The sequence below is a fragment of the Hyperoodon ampullatus genome, assembly GCF_949752795.1.
Source record: "Hyperoodon ampullatus genome assembly, chromosome: 3".
Taxonomy (NCBI): Eukaryota; Metazoa; Chordata; class Mammalia; order Artiodactyla; family Ziphiidae; genus Hyperoodon; species Hyperoodon ampullatus.
In genome coordinates this window covers 95,343,779-95,362,408 of record NC_136916.1, presented here as the reverse complement: position 1 = coordinate 95,362,408, position 18,630 = coordinate 95,343,779, and the positions used below count along the sequence as shown (strand labels likewise).

Genomic DNA, 18,630 nt, shown 5'->3' with positions numbered 1-18,630 from the left:
ATGTGTTTTTCAAAAGCCACCCAGCCTGTGGTATTCTGTTATAGCAGCCCAAACAAATTTAAGATAGACAGCTACTGCACCAGTCTGATTTCTGGCTTCTTCTTGTCTCATGATCGCAGTTGATGGAAATAGGGGACCATAAGGAGACAAGATGCTAACCTCATTTAGCACACCTACACTCCAAGTGGACTGCTGAGAATCGTTCTAGAAGCGCCCCCCATTCCCAAGAGCACCGCGCTGGCCTGGCTTCACTCCAGAACTGGGACCCATGTTTTTGTTGTCCCAGATGTGGACTCAAGTTTTCACTTCCCATTCATGATTCCTCCCCCATGTCTCTCACAGTAGTCCTGCTTCCCCCAGAGATAACCCATTCCTCGATACCAATCCTGAACTAGTACATCTGAAATCAGTCCAAATCAAATTCCCAGAAGATAAAAAAAAATTCTTTATTTCAATGCTCAGCTCCAGTATTCATATGCCCTGGCCTGGGGTGGGGAGAGGAAGAGGTGTAGTTAGTTTGTCTTGTCCCCAAGAAGGGGTATATAGCTAAGTCACCCCTCACTCCCAGCACAGACCCTCAGAAGCCCCAGATCCTGAGCTCCAGATATCAGGACATAAGGGTAGGCTCACCAATCTCCAAAAAAGCTCAAAGAGCTTGCTCCTAGGAAGGCAAGCCTTCTGCTCTATTGTTTCCTGCACACTCTTAGGACACAAAGCCGTTCCCTCTGGCCAGGCATCTGCTGGTGAACCCCAGGAGAATGTATCCATCTCTTCCTCTGCAGCAGCTATACTAGGTCTCTGAAACCCCATTTTGGAGCACCCCTGAGATCAGTTTCTGGAGGTACTGCTGACGCAGAGGGGGCAACTGGGGATACAGCTCAAAACCCTCTGGAAGGGCAGAATTAGGAAGCTTATAGTGGAGAAGGTGCTGCCGAAGACCCTGCAGAGAAGGAAGAAACTTTATGAAGTGGGTAGTGAGATCCTGTTGAGATCTCTGTTCCCCAAGACCCTCTATTCTCCCACCCTCCAAGATGTACCCCGCCCTACCTCATCTGCTAGCAGCCAAGTTTTCTGCAACATGCTCCTGCGGGCAGCCTTTACCTCATCCTAGAGGCAGAAGAGGGAGAGGTGGCACCAGACCACGGGCCTATCACTCGCCTGGCCTGGCCCTCACCTCCTCCCAGCTGGCTCAGTTCAACTGCAGGTTCCTTCCCTCCCTCTGGAGATGGGGATGTAACTTACCGAGCTCTTTGGGTCCTGGCAGAAGATGAAGCTGTTGACATGAGCCACGGCCACAGCATAGAGCACAGGGCACCAGCGTGATTGGAGCGCACCAGTAACCAGAGCCCGGAAGTAGAGCTGAAGGAGGGCCAGGTTGTCTTCAGGAGGCGCTGTGTAGCTCTCCAGGGACACAGGCAACTGTGACAGGGGAAATGAGACAAGCTGAGGGTCAGGGTGGAATGTGTATCACTGGACAACGAGGGTGGATGGTTGATGGTCACATGAAACAAATCATGAGGGCAGAGATCCGGTCCTAGACAGACATCCATCCCTCTCTATCGCAAGGATCAAGGTTAAAGACTAAAGAGCTCGAAAGCAGTGGAAACTGGGAAACTGAGAAGCAGCTGAGGATTTCTACTGCTACTACTACTTGCTTAATCTACTTAAAACTTTCAAAATGTCATGTTCAGCTGCTCAATTCTGTTACCAAACCTTTCAAAAGTTTATGTTCTTTGGAACAGTAATTCTGTTTCTAAAAAAATTATTCTTAATTCCACGCAGAAATGATTATGAGTTTATGTCCAATGGTGTTTATCACAGTGTTACTTAAAATAGCAAAAAATCAGAAACAACTTTCATGCCCACTAAGGGGTTCTGATAAAATAAACTGGGACACACTTGCACAATGGATTATGATATAATAATAAAAACGTTGATTTCTTAGATTATTTAATGATGTGAGAAATGCTTACTACCTAACATTCAATGAAGAAAATATTATGCAGTGATCCTAATTTTATAAAAATATATATGCACAGGGACTTCCCTGGCGATCCAGTGGTTAGGACTCGCGCTCCCAATGCAGTGGGCACAGGTTTGATCTCTGGTCAGGGAACTAAGATCCCACATGCTGCGAGGTGCAGCCAAAAAAAAAAAAAAAAAGACTAAAAAAAGGTAAATCAAAATAATTACCACTGGGCAGTGGGATTATGGATAACTGTAAAGTTCTTTTTTTTCCTTAATCTATTCTTTTTCTGGCCACACCACGCGGCATGTGGGATCTTAGTTCCCTGACCAGGGATTGAACCCGGGCCCTTGGCAGTGAGAGCATGGAGTCCTAACCACTGGACCCCCAGGGAATTCCCTGTAATCTTCTTTTTAATTCTTAAAACTATTTTATATTTTCTTTTTAGTTTTTTATACAAAATATACATTTATATCTTACATACGTATATTAAAATGTTTATACTTCAAGCTTACCAAAATAAGTTATAATGAAAATAAAAAAACAAATTTTAAAAAAATTAGTAACTCTTTACAGCTTACAAGTTTAACTCCTTAGCCTGATACCTGAGGCCCTCTAAGGCTTTATTAGCTTTGTTTCCAACAAGTTCCCAAGCTGATATCTGTCATAGACTCCTTCCTCTTCCCATCCTGTCATATTCCTTCCTGCCTCTGAGCTTTTGCTTATGCTGTTCCACTATGTACATTCTTTCTCCTTAACAATCCAAATTCTACCCAATTTTCCATGCCCAGATCAATCCCCACTTCTTCCACAAAGCCTTCTCCTCGTGGGAAGCCCACTTTGATCCTTCCTTTCTCTGAATCCTGACTTAACACCTAGAATCTGAATACCTGAGACCTATGTTGGTTTTAGTACATCTCTTATCTAGACTGTAGCACCTCATGAGCAAGGAGCCGTGCCTTTTTAATAATAACGAACACCTACTGTATGCCAGACACCACAGTAAACCCTTTTCACATATTCTCTTAATCTCCTCAAAGCCTCCAAGAGGTAAAATAAGGAACCTGAGGCCCACCAAAGCTCCCTGCGGCTCAGGACTGCCTCCAAGGCCCAGGACAGGATGCCCATGGTGGGCCCTGCTGGGCTGAGAAAGTACCTGGGTCAGAGGCAGGCCCAGAGCTCTCAAGGCTCCCACGTGCTCCCCAAAGAGGGCAAGGCGCAAGGTGACGCTGAACCGACGCTGCAGTGGGAGGAGAACCAGGGCCCCAAAGAGGTGGTCCCCAAAAGACACAGCCTCAAAATGCTCCAGGAAGTTGGCATAGAGATCCGGGAAAGACGTCAGGCCAGGAAGTGGGCAATCCAGGTTGAGGTTTGGTAGGACTTCAGGCTGGCAGAGCCGGGCCAGGAGGGCTGCCACCAGACGTTGTATTGGGGTCTCCCGGAACAATTCACCGTCCACCAAGAACAGACACATGAGTCGTGCCAGGCGGGCAGCAGGAGGCACAGCCCGGAGGGCCTGGGGGCGCCAGCTCTCCAGGACTAGCACCCACTGCAGGGCCCGCATGGCTGTGCCCACAGTGTCAGCAGGAGGCAGCCCCAAGGGGCTGTCTGAGGCCCGGTGGTAGAGTTGAATCAATGGCAGGAACGGCCAGTCAGTGGGCAGCAGAGGCTCCTTAGCCACAGGGAGCAGCAGGGCTGGGACTCGCTGGAGCTCCCCTCGGTGCAAGGCTTGAGAGGCTAGCAAGCTGGCTCGGGCCAGTGAGCAGTGGGTCAGGTAGCAGCTGCGGATGCTGGGGAGGTCCTGGCAGGCCTGAGCTAGTAGAGTCCCTCGCCCACACCCAAGGTCCCCGCCGCTCCCTAAGGACAGCTGGTCAGAGAAGTCGGCTGCCTCCGGACCCCCTGATGCTCTTTCCCTGTAAGAGAACCCAAAAGCCAAAAATGAGGGCTAGAACCCACAAGGCCATGCCAGCTCTCCAGGGTTTCCCAGAGGCTCCTAGGTCCAATCCCGCTCCTCCCTGTTCCCCTAATAACCTTCCATGTAGTGTGTATAGCAGTTAAGAGGATGGGCACTAGAGCCAGTTACCTAGGTGCAAGTTTACAGAACTTCTCTGGGCCTCAGTTTCCTCAGAGTAAAGTGGGGATAATAATGATAATAATACACATCTCATGGTACAGGTAAAACAATTAAAATAGAGACAAACGGTTAAGGGAGTACCGGACAAGGAGTAAGCACTGGGTAACGGTTAGCTATTATAAGCGTACAGCTAGTTTATAACCATTTTTCAGCCATACAGTCACAGAAGTCTCATAATAATACTCTAGCGTATTATCCTAATCCTCACTTTACTAATGAGGAAATGGAAACTCAGACAGGTTAAGCGTAATCCATGGAAGAAAGAGAATGAAACCCAGGTCTCCTGGCCCCAAGTTCAGGGCTGCTCTGTCAACCACCACAGCAGCCTCTCAAAGGGCTCAGTTGATGCCACCAACCCTGGACTTACGGGAGGAACTCCAGCCGGAACACACAGCTCAGCAGTAGCTCATGGGCGAGGTGCTCGCTTCCGGGCAGCAGCCGGCTCAGCAGGGCCAAGGCCATGCCGTGATAGAGGGCAGCACTGGTGGCTGACACTGGCTGGAGTGTTGCCTGTGGACAGAAAAGGGGGGAAGGGGGAGGAGTAGGCAGAGGGAGTGAGGGGGAACAAAGCAAAGAGAAGTGAGGAAGAGAATATATGCTGATGGGCACAGGGCCTGGGCATGTCTGCAGGCAAGTAGAACTGCATGGCTTGCCAGAAGCAGCACAAGCTCCAGAGAAGCAGGATGGGGATAATGGGGGTGGGAGTGGACAGAGGGATGGGGGTTGGGGGCACCCACCGCTCTCTGGGCCAGGGCGAGTGCCAGGTGCTGCAGGTGGTACTCATGGCGCAGGGCCCACGCGGAGAAGGGTGTGAGGTGTGGAGCAGCCACACGAGCCACACATTGGAGGAAGTAGTTCTGCAGTCCTGGGGCAGCCAACACGGCAGCCAGCTGAGGAAAAGCAAGCTTCAGATTCACAAGGTGACTTTGATGCCCTCTAGGGCTCCCCAGCTGCCCCGTCCCCAGCTAAACTCAGAGAAATGGGTGCTGGCAGAAGAGGCCTCTCTTCCCCAAGGGGCGCCCTTCCCCTTTCTGACTCCTGCCATCTTGGTCCCCTGCCCCCCGAACCAGGCGCCCAGCGCTCACCTGGCCACACAGCCCCTTGTGGATCCAGCCCAGGGTGTTGCAAAGAGAGAGGAGGGCCGTGAGGAATGGGAAGGGGGAGGCTGAGCCAGCCAGACTAAGAGGAGGGTGGCCTCCTGCACAGCCCAGTGACACGAGGCTGGGGAGAGCTTCAGGGGCCGGAGCACAGGACTGTGGGTTGCAGAGAGGGGAGCAGCACCTGGAAGCAGAATGGAGACACTGAGGGGGGCTCTGGCCTGACATGTGCCGGGCTGGAAACAGCTGCTTGGTCTGCGACCAAGGCTAGCGGAAACGTGGCCATGCGGACAGTGCCCACGTTCCCTGGAGCCCCCAGTCGCTGCCTGCTAGGGATTCAGATTTCCCTCAGGCTGGGGGGTTCCACCTGGGATGGACCAGGGAGCCAGGCGTGGGAACCCCACAAGGAGCGAAACTGCCGCCTCCCCGCCCCACCCCCAGCTCCACAACCGCACACAGTACACACCCCAGCGAATCCCACAGTCTGCCCAGAGCGGGCTGGCTCAGCAGGGGCAGCAGCAGCTCCTCCGACAGGCGCTCCGTGTCCTGAAGCCAATCCCCTGGGCACAAGCCTGGCTGGAAGACCAAGACACTCACTGAGCTGATGGCGCAGGACCCCCATTCTCCTGGACCCTCTGTACGCAGGCCAAGCCCATGATTCCGAGCGGCCAAGAGTCAGTGTTTAGAGGCTTCTGCCTTCTGCCCCTTCTAGAGGCAGAGGAGACCCTGAGGTTGCTCTGGCACCCACTGTCTAGGGTCTTGAGAGAGCATAAAGGCTCCAGGGAGGCCAAGCTGCTGTTTGGGGTTCTATGGTCCCTACCAACACGACTCCTTGGAAGCTCCACTGGACATGGAGGTGGAAAGAGGAAGAAAGGTAGGAGGGAACAGGTGGAAATGGGGAGGGAGGTACGGAGAGGTGGAGACAGAGGGAGAACGAGGGTGGAATGCTAAGATGAAGGCAGGGCACCCAGGGCAGCGTGAAGGCAGGCAGGCAACACTCACCTGCTGGCTCCAGGCCTGGTAGTAAGCGTCCAGGAAGAGCAGGCAGGCAGTGGGCACTGGGCCAAGGGCACTCCACATCTCAGGTCTGGGCAGCAACTTCAAGGTCTGTCTTAGACAAGGCTCCACGAGAGGCTGGAGCCCACACACCTGCGTCCAAGTGATTGAGGAAGGAGTGGACGACAGACTGGCCTCAGCAGAGTCACTACAGGAGAGCCACAAGGGGCCACAGTGAGGATCTGGCTGCCTGGACTCCCCTCTAAGCTCTGGCCGCCCTCTCCCTCTGGAGGAGCACTCCCACCGGTCCCAGAGCTCCCGACAGGATGTCACCGCCAGCGGCTCACGGCTAGAGCCTACCTTCTGGGCTCAGGGGTGGTGCTACCGGCTGCTAGGGTCAGCTGGGTGAGGACGGTGAGCAGTGAGGCTGCCCTCTGCAGAGCCAGGGGCTGAGGGGAGGGGCTGCTGAGCTCCTTCGGCACAGCCTGCAGGGCTCGCGTCAACACGGGGTACAGCTCCCTGGTAAGTGGGGAGAAGGACCGCCCTTCAGTGTGAGAAGGGAGATGGAAACAGAAGACACAAAGCAAGGCCCGGCCCCGGGCATCTCCAGTCTAGCTGAGGAGGAGCAGGAGGGAGGCCGAGGGCTGGGAACTCTGGGAAGGTTTCAAGAAGGAAGGCTGGGGGCTGAAGGGAAGGAGGTAGCCCCTCAAGGCTTCCACCACAAGAGGGAATTTAAATCTGATTTCACCAAGATACCAAGCTGGGGTGCACAGAATGTGGTTAACCCAGCTTTGTTCCACTCTCTCCTGGCTAGTCCTGACTCCCAAATTTTCTTCCTTTCTCCCAGAATCACCTTTCTCATACTCAGCCTCCCTCCGAGCTTGAACCTTGAGCAAGGCCAGAGTGCAGAGCTGGAGGGGTCTGTGAGAGAGCCTACCCTCGTCTCTCCTCACCTGTAAAGGTCACCGCCCTGGCCGTAGGAGGCTGCCACGGCCCACAGGCGGAAGGCCTCAGTGCTCAGTGTCTCGGCTTCCTCTGGGGGCAAGGCCAGATCCTGGGGAGCCTCAGCTATAAAGCGGCACAGGCGACTCCGGAGATCAAAGCCACTCAGCTGGGGTTGGGCAGAGAGTCTGGGGATTAGGATCAGCTGGGAGCCCGAAGTTCCAAGCCTCAGGTTCTCTCACTACAGAGACTGGCTCAACTCATCCCTGTTGAGGCCCCTCTGGTGCCAGAGGGTCATGGTTCTGGGCTAGGGTGAAACTATCTCGTCCCTCCCTCCCTTCCTCTCTCCTTCCCTCCTTCTTTTTAGCAAGCACTTGCTGGGCACCTTGGCTATGCCTATTTGTATGTGGCCCTTCTGGCCTGGGTCCAGGGAACAGGGCACCTTCCCTTCACATAATGAGAGCAGAGCAGGCCTACAGGATACACTAGGCTCCAGGTGACTAGCTTCCTGCCTGGGGGCTTCTGTTCCATTTCTAGGCAACTGGAACAGATACAAAGAGAAAGATGGCATGACTGGGCCACCCAGAGTGCAGGGGCTATGCTTAGCCCCCAACCCAGCCCTGTCTCAAGCCCCCATCCCTTGCCCTGTGTTCTGCTTACCAGCCGGGCAGCAATATTCCTACCAGCCGAGGCCAGGACACGAAGAAGTTTCATGGCAGGAGCACAGGGCACTCCATGTAGACTAAGGGTAGGCCTCACCCCCATAGGGGACCAGCTGGTGGGCAGGAACTCTTGAATCACAGTCTCTATCAGCCTAGGGCACTCCAGGACCTGTGCAGGCCAGGAGGAAAAGGGAGGTAGGGAGGCTGAGGGTCAAGACCAGGCCTAGCTAGGCTCTTTGCCCAGTCCCTGCCTCCTTTTCTTTCTCACCCTTGTGGCTGACTCCAGGGAATGCCGGGCCAGGCGGATGAGCACAGCTAGGATGTCAAGGACCACAGAAGGTCCTGGGCAGGTCACCTCCAGCAAGTAGCGTAGCCGAGGCAGCAGGTTGGTGGCCAGGAGCCCCTGAGGATCAGAGACACAAACCCACTACCAAATGCAACTGGGCCCCAGGCCTTGATGACTCCTCCTGCCCAACATGTGCTGGCCCTGGAGGTCATGGGACCAGTGCAGCTGCCCCAGCACTTTTACCTTGATGACGTCATGTCGGGCCAGGTCAGATGGAGGCCGGTTTCCTTCCTCCGGGCTCTTCCTTTTTGCCTTTTCTGCTGGGGGCTCTTCATCCTCATCCTCGTCCTCCTTGTCCTCCTGGCTGGGCATCAGAGGGAATGCCAAAGCTCCATGGTACCAAGAGAAGGTGCTATCGAGGAGCTCCTGCCAGAGGAAAGAGTGTGAAGGTGGGAAGAGGAAGAAGGGATCAGGCCAGAAAGCGGGTCCAGAAGTAGAGGCCAAAAGCCACGCACAAAGGACAGAGAGGCAAGGCTCCTAGGCTTTGGGGCCTTTAGAAGGTGGTGACACAGCCACCCCATTCTGTGCTCTGCCTGGCAAAGCCTCATCAATGAGGGCAGGCCCAGCAGGAGGCGTAGGGACCCTAATGCCTCGAAGCCTCATTCCTATGCCTGTTGTACCTCATCTCCAGGAGCCACCAGCAGAGCCCGAAGAGCCTGGACAGCAGCTGCAATGACCCCATCCACTCTGTCATCCAGAGAGAAGCGCAGCAGGAAGAGGAAACCAGCATCCAAAAGGAGGCGCAAGACACTGCCCACTAGCCGGTCTCCAAACTCGCCAGCCTGGGCCTTGAGGGCAGGAGGAAAAACCTTGCTGAATATGCTGAAGTTACAGTCTCTGTCCTAAACCCTTCACTTGTCCAGCTAGGACCCTGGGTTTGTCCTGTTCTCAGTGTGACCCACAGACAGCTGGTGTATGGGCCAGTGAGTCAGAGTGAAACAGGCAGGAGGTGGGAAAGTCTAAGGGGAGGGGGGCGGGCAGGACGAGGCCAACAGTCCACTCACCCTGCCGATGACCTGGGCCAACACATGCAGCGCTAGTGCTCTCTGCTGGGACACCTGGCTGCGCGTCAGGTGGAACAGCTCCTGAAGGGAGTACCCTGCTCTCTGGAACAGGGACAAGAAGTCAGAAGGAGCCAAGACACAGGGCAGCACCCACCAACAAATACGTGGCAACCCCCATCTGCCATGCACTGAGTCAGGTGTCAAGGGGAAGACAAAGAAAAGTAAGTGATGTCTCTTGCCTCTGCTCTCCGTGGAGCCTCAAACTGGTAAAGAAAATAAGACTGGCGCACAAGTAACCATAGCATAAGGCAGTTTGGGAGGAATGTAGTAATCGGTGTTTAATTTGCAACCAGAGAACAGGAGAGAGAGAGAAGGGGCACCTGGAAAAGTGATGTGGTCTCGGTGGGTGGGTAGAGCTCTGATGGCCCGGCAGGGAGCAGAGGGGAAAGGCGTTCCCTGGAGCGCGGGCTTCAGGGACTGAGCCCTGGAGGTCCTTGAGCACAGCGGGTACGTGGGGAGGAGGCAACAGAATGTGCAGCAGAAGTGAGGGACGCAGAGCTGTGGGGTCAGCAGGGACAGATGGTGGAAGGCTGTTCTGTTGTGCTGAGGAGCCAAGACCTTATTCTGGGAGAATTCCCTGAGTGAGGAAACTTTCTGAGGCAAGGGACAGCCTGAGCTGGGCCAGGGGGAATCACTACGGCAGCCCCGTTGGGGAGCGAGCGAATGGCATGACGGAGTGAGTGGAACATGGCGACTGAACAGACCAGAGGGGTCAAGGCTCTGATCGAGGAAGCACTGCGGGGAGGTGACAAACAGAACTGGCAAGTTCTGGTGACTGACTGGAATGTGAGGGAACAAGGAGAAAGATTTCAAGCCTAAGAAGTGAAAGGACAGGGACTTCCCTGCTGGTCCAGTGGTTAAGACTCTGCGCTCCCAATGCAGGGGGCCCGGGTTCGATCCCTGGTCAAGGAACTAGATCCCCCATGTGGCAATGAAGATCCCGCATGCCACAAGGAAGACCCGGTGCAGCCAAACAAATAAACTAATAAATAAATATTAAAAAAAAAAAACTGAAAAGACAGCAAGGCCGTGAACTGGAATAGGGTGCACAGAAGGGCCAAGGCAGCTCAGCAGCGGTCCTTCTCCACATGGTTGTTAAAAGCACTTGCTGAGAGCTGCCCAGTACTCCCTGGACCGCACGCCTCACCTCCGCCTCCTCTCCATGGTGGTGTAGGCCCAGATGGGTGGGAAGGTCCACGCTGGGGGCCAGCAGCTCTCCCTGAAGACTGAATCGGGCCTGCATCCTCTAATGGGTACAGAAAGAGAATGATGGGCTGGGGGCACCAGCAACTTCCCCACACCCATTCCTCACCTGTAATCCCAGGCCTCTCAGGACGTAGGGCCTGACTCTACCTCTGACCAGAAGTGGGGCTCCTCTGGCCTTAGAGGCCAGGCAGGAAGAGGGGGGTGAGCACTAGGAGAGATGTTTCTCCAGCTCGGGGGAAGAGAAAAGCCTAAGTTCTGGGTGCAAGACAGCAGCCCCACTCACTGCCACCCCACCTTGCCCTTGTAAGCCAGCTGGCCCTCCTCACCTCCTGAGTCTGCTGCCGTCGGAGTGGAGGCAGGTCTCGGGTCCAATGGAGCTTCTCCAGCTCAACGGTGTCCATGTGCAGCCATTCTTTCTGGGGAGTCACGGGCAGCGCCAGAGCTGGGGAGATGGAAGCAGAGTAGTGTTCCCTAAGGGGCTCAGCTCACTGATCCACTGGGGTCCCAGCCATCATCCAGAAGCTGCCACATCCATCTCTGCCCAAGGGTCTGGCAGCCTCTGCCTTCAGCTATGACTAATGGCACAGCCCAGGGGCTGGAATGCCTGTTATGGCAGAACACCCCCCGTCCTGGGCTCTAGCCCTTTTCTGACCCCAAAGATCTGTTGGGAGAGGAAAGAGGAAGCAGAGGAGATAAAGAAGAGAAGAGAGAGGAAGCAGAGGAGGAAGGGAGGACCACATACAGCAGGGAAACCACAGTTCTCCACTCTCTAGTACCGACCTTCTAAAGGAGCAGGGGAGTGGGGACAATGAGGAGGGGGCAGCTATACTGCAGCAGAGCAAGATATAGACACACCTGCAATATCCTCCTCCTTCCTCACCCCCACCAACCCCCATCCAACCTGCTCAACTGGCCTAGAGTTCATCCAGGGGCAGGAGGTTCCTGGCTCTCCTAATTCAATTCTTCTTTTGTTAATCACTAATAAAATCATCCAGTTCCTGGAAAATGAGTGCCCCCACTGGCCTCTCTGCTTCAGGTCTGGCATGTTCACAAGACCTACGTCAGACCCTTCCTCTCCCACCACCCTGCCATTATCCTCCCAACACTGAGAGCAGAGGCAGAAGGAACTGTGGGATGGATGGAGCCAGAGCTGGGGCAGCTACTGCAAAGGCAGGGGGCAGATGGTCTGGAGGAGGAGGGGGCCATTCAGCCCTCACATTGTGCCGTCTCTTACCAGGGAAGGGGGAGAAGGAGCAGTAACAGGACAGGAAAACAGGAAGCACGTGCAGGAAGAATATATGCATCAGCAAATGAAGACTGATTTCAAGCCAATAATGAAGATTAGCGTTAGACGTTCAAGGACAGAGAAGATTCTCTCTCTTCCCATCTGCCAGGCCTAGGAGAAGGAATACTTTCCTCTACTTTTGTTCCCCAGAAGTCCCCTCCTCCTCCAAACCTGGGGCTCCTGGCTCCGGCTCGTCTTCCTGCCTGGGCTCACTGGCAGAAGTTGGCATGATGGGCTTCTCTCCAGTGACCTCAGCAGAGCGACCTCCTGGCCTCTGCTCCCCCGTGGCCTTCTCTTCTGCCTGCTCACAGGTGTGGCTGTGAGATCTCAAGAAGGCAACCAAGCTGGGATCTAGAAGAGAGCGTGGAGGGGAGAATGGGTGGGGGCAGATCCTCCCCAGCCTCTATACACCCGAAATCTGCTTAATACTGCCTGTCTGTGGGCGCCAAGGCCAAGACAAGCCACTTCCCAGCCCTGGCCTGAGCCCCCGGGGCTCTCCTGCAGCCTCGATGACCCATATCTGTCACTGGGACCTGCCTGCCCCCCTATCCCTCCACTCTTCACAGTCCCCTGGTCCAGGCCAGTCTGCCCATCCCTGTGCTTGGCTTCAGGTCAGAGGCCCAAAGTAAGTGGCTGTGGAATAAATGAATCAATGTTGACGAGGGCCAAAAAGAAGGCATTTAGGGGAATAGTTTCTCACTTTCAACTATTTTATTTATTTATTTATGCACAAATATCCACTAAAAACCTAATATATGGGGACTTCCCTGGTGGCGCAGTGGTTAAAAATCTACCTGCCAATGCAGGGGACACAGTTTCAAGCCCTGATCTGGGAAGATCCCACATGCCGCGGAGCAACTAAGCCCGTGTGCCACAACTACTGAGCCTGCGCTCTAGAGCCCGCAAGCACAACTACTGAGCCCGTGTGCCACAGCTACTGAAGGCTGCGTGCCTAGAGCCCATGCTCTGCAACAAGAGAAGCCACTGTAATAAGAAGCCCGTGCACCACGACAAAGAGTGGTGCCCCAACTCGCTGCAACTAGAGAAAGCCCATGTGTAACAATGAAGATCCAGAGCAGCAAAAAAACCCCAAAACAACAACAAGAAAAAACTAATATATGGTATGCTCTGTATAAGTGCTAGATACATAGTTTGGAATGGATTGACTTGGCACTATTGTTTTGGTGAACAGAAACTAGGAGTGAGGTGTAGTATAGTACAGCATCACATAATAGAGTACCCTGTAGTTGTACTAGAGTACAGCCAAAATACAGTGTATACTACACTACAGTAGTACAGTACACATGGTATAATGGTTAAGAACACAGCCCATGAGACCAGGTAGAACTGGGTTTATATCTCATTGGTGTTCATTAACAGGATGTGGTACCAGGCTGTGTGACCTGAGGGAGAATTTCTTAAAGTTTTGAGCCTTTGTTTTTTTTGTTTTTGTTTTTATCTTTTCATAAATAAATGAGGTTAGTACCACCGACCGCACAGGAACAGTTTGAGGACAAAATGAAATGCATTAAAGTACTCTGCCTGGCACTCACAGTGAGCCTTCCTCAATAAATGACAGTCCCTTCCTAGCCTGGTCTTGGCAGGAAAGGCTGGTACCCATACCAAGCTGAGCCAGTAACCGCTGCTGTTCCTGCAGGATCTCCTCCGGAGCCATGGCTTGCAGTCTCGCTACGTTCTCTTCATGGATGGTCTGGGCTTCCTGCTCAGCCTCCTGGCTCTTGAGCCCCTTCCCTGTAACTAGATGGGGTCCCTGGAAGCTGTAGCTGTTCCATGGAAGCTGGCTGCCCTGCTCCCTAGGTGTGAGTGCCTCACAGGTTGCAGCACCTGGAAGAAGGATACGATCAGTTTCATTGCCTCACCCCAACTGGGCCTTATGCCCTCTTCTCTAATCCCATCAGTTCTGGAGACAGACGGAAGCCCCAGAGTTTGCCCAGGCACAGAGTGGAGACCCCCCTGGGTTTGGCACAAGACTCCAGGGCATCCTGGGGCTGGGTTGGGGTGACGACCTCTCTACTCATTTTTCCCCTTGGACTTAGAAGTTTCCCTCAGAAACATCCCACTTTCTGACTCTTCTCTTGGATGTCTAGGCAGCCGTCTGCCTCCAGGGGCCTGCCCCCAGCTCTTCTGCTAGTAATTTGCATCATTAAAAGAATCTTGGCCTACGTCTTTATTTTACAGTCTCTACCAGACACTTCTATCCCCTTCCTTTCTCCTACAGTCAAGGAATGACCTGCCTTCTCCCTGCACCTAAGACCCAGATGTGGACCCAAGCTGCCCATACTCAAGAGTCTAAGTGGAGATATCAGATGGCTCCTCTTTAGATGGCTCAAATGCACTTCAGATTTGAGGCAGGGAAGATGTACATCCAAAGATGACTCCACAAATGTGTATTACAAAAAGGCTGAGCCCAAACCTCTTCAAACCCTGCTCACCCTCTGGTGGGTGCAAGGTAGATGCAACTTCTCCAACTGGTGGGACCTTGGCTTCAGATGCTCTCCTTGCTGCAATTTCCTGGGCAAAGATACTTCTCTTACCAGATGTTGCTGGCTTCCCCTATGGGGCAAAAAGAAAACCCAGGTGACTGATGCTCATTACCCCATTCTCTTCTCAACCTCTTTATACCAAGGTCGCTGGAACAAAGAGATACAAGAGACTTGCTTAATCTCCAAGGGTCACAACCCTAGTCCTCAGAGAAAGCAGGGCTCTATAGAAGCATAGGTTTTGAAGTCTGACAGACTAGGGTTGGATTTCTGGCTCTTCTATCTATTAAATGTGTGGTGTTGCAAAAGTTATCAGTTTCCTTATCTGAAAAGTACAGATAATGATACCTATATTACATGGCTGTTATAAGGATCAAATGAAGTAATGCATATAAAGTGCTTAGTGTGGTGCTGTTTTAACAATGGAATTGCTTATCATTATTAAGATTATCTACCTGGGGAATATGCACTATGATGCTCACAAGACTGTCCTCCCCTGAACACCATCTGAGGTCACCTCTGCCTACCTGTCTCCCCTGTGAGCGATGGAATACAGGAGGGAAAGCAACGCCACAGGGCACAGGCAGATTCACAGCCACTGAACTTGTATCTCGTTCCTGCAGCAACAAAGTACAAAGCAGTGAAGATACAGAGATTTCCCCAGGCTGGACCCTATCCTACTAGCCTCAGTTCTATATGACTAGAACCTCACCCTAAGGAGTCATGAACCCATCTTGCTCCTTAAGTCACAGTGATTCTAAACCAGCCCCCAACCTGACTGCAGGGGGATAAAGTCCCATCTTTCTGAATCACTCTCTGCTCAATAAGGCTCACCACCCACATGCAACATCCTTTCTGCCCTTGGATGCCCTGCCCCACTCAACCAGGGTGAGACGCACAATAATCTTAGTCAAGACAGCAGTGATGTGCTTATCATGCCTGTTCAGCCTCTCTTCAGGGTCCTCATGTTCAGGCAGGGGATGGCCGGGGCTGGGCCTGGCTCTCTTTGGGGGAGCAGGAACCAAAGCTGGGGGCAAATCTGGGAGATCTGAGAAAGAAAAAAACCCAGATGTGAGGTTACTCATATCTTCCCAGGAAGAGACTGAGGGCTAGGGGAAAGCCAAAGAAAGAAAGGCAGCTGCTGTGCAGCCCTGGCTCAACCTGTGTCACCTTGGGCAAGGTATTTAACCTCTTTGAGCCTCCGTTTCTTCATATGTAAAATGGGGCTGCAGCAACAGAGGTTACACAGTTCTGAAATAACAACGGGGAATCCAGCCACATCAGGAAGAGGGAGAGACCCTGAAGTTGTACCTCTCTCCTTTTCAACCTCATACCCACAGCCACTCACTGTCCAGCATCACCACATCCCGATGATCCTGCAGTGGAGGCCGGTCCGTGTTAGCATCACCACCACTCCTACTTCCTTTCTTCACCAGTTGTACTGCTGGGGCTGCACCAGCTGCAAGAAACTGACTCTGGAAGCGCAGCAGGTCCACCTCGGACTCCCCTGGCTTTGGTCTCGACAGCATCTTGACACTCCAGCTGCCTCCCTCGTGGGACTCTTTCAGCACTGCTTCAGTGTAGGGAATTCACTCTCATTCACTCCTAGAAGCAGTAAAGATGATGGGCCCTCTGCAACTGAACCCTGATTCTTTTTTTTTTTTTTTTTTTTGCGGTACGTGGGCCTCTCACTGTTGTGGCCTCTCCCGTTGCAGAGCACAGGCTCCGGACGCACAGGCTTAGCGGCCATGGCTCACGGGCCCAGCCGCTCTGCGGCATGTGGGATCCTCCCGGACCGGGGCACGAACCTGTGTCCCCTGCATCGGCAGGCGGACTCTCAACCACTGCGCCACCACGGAAGCCCCCGATACTCTTTTTTGTGCATCAGAAAAGGCTCCTTTTCCCTGGGTTCGGTGGACTCATTCCTCCTCATTCATACCTTATTGCCATTCCCTCCTTACTTAGCTCTCCCTGATGTCAATAGCCCAGCAACAATATTTACTGCCACCTTAGATTGCTTACAATCTGTGGATGATAAAAACTTTCAGGAACAACCATAGGGGACCTAAGGAAAATGTCATTAGGAGCCAGGCGGATAAATGTGTCATACCGGGGAGTGGTGATTCAGTATCAAACTGGTGGGAACATGCCTGGCCGAAAAGTATTCAAATTATTAAAAACCTTGGGCTATAAAAGATCAATATATAAAAATCATTTGTATTTCTATACATTAAAGAACAATCAAAAAACGAAATTAAGAAAACAATTCTATTTACAATAGCATCGAAAAGAATAAAATACTTAGGAATAAGTTTCATCAAAGCAGTTCAAGACTTATATTCTGTCGGGCCCCACAACGGCCCCTAGGGCTCTACGGTCGCGGGCGCTCCTGGGCCACCCGCGTCAACAAAGAGAAATCACGGAGTCTCAGCCTATGCTGCCCGCGGATGGAGGGCCGTGCCCAGGATCTCCGCACTGACGAGGCCGCGGTCGCTCCTGGCCAGATCAAATACACTGGGGCAGACTCCGACAAAGAACTGGATACCCTGTACCAGAGCCCTCCGCCGGGATCTCCTGTAGTCCGTCCCGCTAGCCCAGCCACCTACTTGGCCTAGGACCACCTGGACGCCGCCATCTTGCCCCGCTGGGGCCGGGCTTCCGCCGCCACAAGTTCTGAGCTTCCGCCCCGCAGCCCGGCCCCGCCTCTTCAGGTCCTGGCTCCGCCCACTCTTGGGAGGGGTTTGCCCTTTTGGTGTTCAGGAGTCGTGAGCCTGAAGGTATTACGCTTGCCGCGTGCCACCGCAGCGCTGAAGCTCTGGGCGGACACTCTGTACACATACAACACCCGTGACAGAGGCAAAGGGTTCCTCAGACGCCCTTCCGCACTCACCAGCCCGGATAACCACATCCTACACTCCCGAGCTCAGGGACAGCACATAGAAACCTGCATACACTCGACTGTGACCTCCCCAGTGTGATTATGGGCGAGCAAGAAAATAACCAGGAAAAAGGAAAGGTGAGCCCAAGGAAAGAAACACTGCAGGAATGGTGATAGTGAGGAGATGAGAAAACAACCTCATTGCCTGCAAGGTGATTCACTTCATGAGCATCCTGCCTTTGTTCGTGTCAATGTCTCTTTTTCCTTCCATCCCACCCCAGTCTTTTTCTTCCTTTAAGGCCTGGTTGGAATCAGCTCTAAACTTTTGCTAACTGGGCCTACTCACTGAACTTTCCTTGGAATCTTCCATCTGCACCACTTGTGTGCCATGTTGGGAACATACTGCCCACTATCAACTGTCTCCAGTTACCTTTTCATAAGTACGTACCCTGTTCCCTTGTATAGACTGTGAGTTCCTTGGGGGGCATCAGGCCTTCTTTTTTGCATCCGTAATGCTCAGCACCCAGCATATTGCCATGAACTTAGGACCTTAGTAAATCATTGCTTGATTGAAGGCCGTCTTAGGGCAGCCAGTGTTAGTCCAGGAGTCCATCAGAAACACCTGGAGGGCTTGTTAAACCAGATTTCTGGGCCTCACCTGAGTTTCTGATTCAGTAGGTCTCCAATAGGACCCAAGAATTTGCATTTCTAACAACTTTCTAAGTATTCTACAGAATCCTTCTTTAGTTCTCTTGGTTTCAAGTGCAGCAGTAAATTTCAGCTACTAGGATTTAGCCAACCTTGGGGGTCCAAATTGTACTGGCTGTTCAGAAGTTATGGTGAATGAGGGAGGGAAATTGGATCCAAAAATGCAGGAGGAATGAATGTAGAAAATCACTGTTTGCAACCACTAATCAAACAATCGCTCCAGACAATAATCATCAATAACTGATAAAGCTATTAGGTAAAAGGTTGATGAGAACTTTGTATGGATGGATCAGGTGGTCAACTTTTTAACCTACTGATGAATCTTAACATCACTAAAAGTGGGGCCACTGGACATAATGTGCCCCCTGATATGATGCCACTGAAAGTACAAAACATGTCCTAGGAAGCCTTCATGCCAAAAAATTGAAGCTGAATCTAGTCAGGCATCTAGATCTATCATCTCTAACTACATTAAGAGATTATCAATTAAACATGTCGTCCTTGTTTGTATCCTGATTCAAACAAACTTATAAAATGACGTTTTTTGAGACTGTTTGGGAAAACTGAACACAAACTGAGTTTTATATGATATTAAGTATTTTTTCTTTTTCTTTTTTTTTTTGCGGTACGTGGGCCTCTCACTGTTGTGGCCTCTCCCGTTGCGGAGCACAGGCTCCGGACGCGCAGGCTCAGCGGCCATGGCTCACGGGCCCAGCCGCTCCGCGGCATGTGGGATCTTTCCGGACTGGGGCACGAACCTGTGTCCCCTGCATCGGCAGGCGGACTCTCAACCACTGCGCCACCAGGGAAGCCCGATATTAAGTATTTTTAAAAGATTTTATTGT

General features: G+C 52.6%; 1 protein-coding gene across 1 annotated transcript; it reads right to left on the bottom strand.

The window, feature by feature from the left end:
- Positions 1 to 421: 421 nt before the first annotated feature.
- Positions 422 to 16,321, bottom strand: RPAP1 (RNA polymerase II associated protein 1). The gene is made up of 24 exons (XM_079699311.1): positions 15,548 to 16,321; positions 15,099 to 15,247; positions 14,727 to 14,816; positions 14,152 to 14,272; positions 13,322 to 13,543; positions 11,870 to 12,049; positions 10,740 to 10,855; positions 10,355 to 10,453; positions 9,148 to 9,249; positions 8,764 to 8,931; positions 8,327 to 8,509; positions 8,066 to 8,200; positions 7,796 to 7,966; positions 7,147 to 7,304; positions 6,554 to 6,712; positions 6,200 to 6,401; positions 5,664 to 5,773; positions 5,186 to 5,381; positions 4,838 to 4,990; positions 4,468 to 4,610; positions 3,123 to 3,879; positions 1,243 to 1,419; positions 1,048 to 1,107; positions 422 to 940 (listed from the first exon to the last, which is right to left on the bottom strand). The coding sequence occupies exons 1-24, from the start codon at positions 15,726 to 15,728 to the stop codon at positions 791 to 793; spliced, it is 4,182 nt and encodes a 1,393-aa protein (XP_079555437.1). The 5' UTR covers positions 15,729 to 16,321; the 3' UTR covers positions 422 to 790.
- Between the last annotated feature and the right edge of the window lie 2,309 nt (positions 16,322 to 18,630).

Coding starts and splice junctions, on each gene's coding strand:
- RPAP1 (XM_079699311.1), bottom strand. CDS start 15,728: ATGCTGTCGAGACCAAAGCCAGGGGAGTCCGAGGTGGACCTGCTGCGC. Junction 8,932..9,147: donor TGGCCCAGGTCATCGGCAGG/GTGAGTGGACTG, acceptor CCTGCCCTCAAG/GCCCAGGCTGGCGAGTTTGG. Junction 4,611..4,837: donor TCGCCCTGGCCCAGAGAGCG/GTGGGTGCCCCC, acceptor TTCTGTCCACAG/GCAACACTCCAGCCAGTGTC.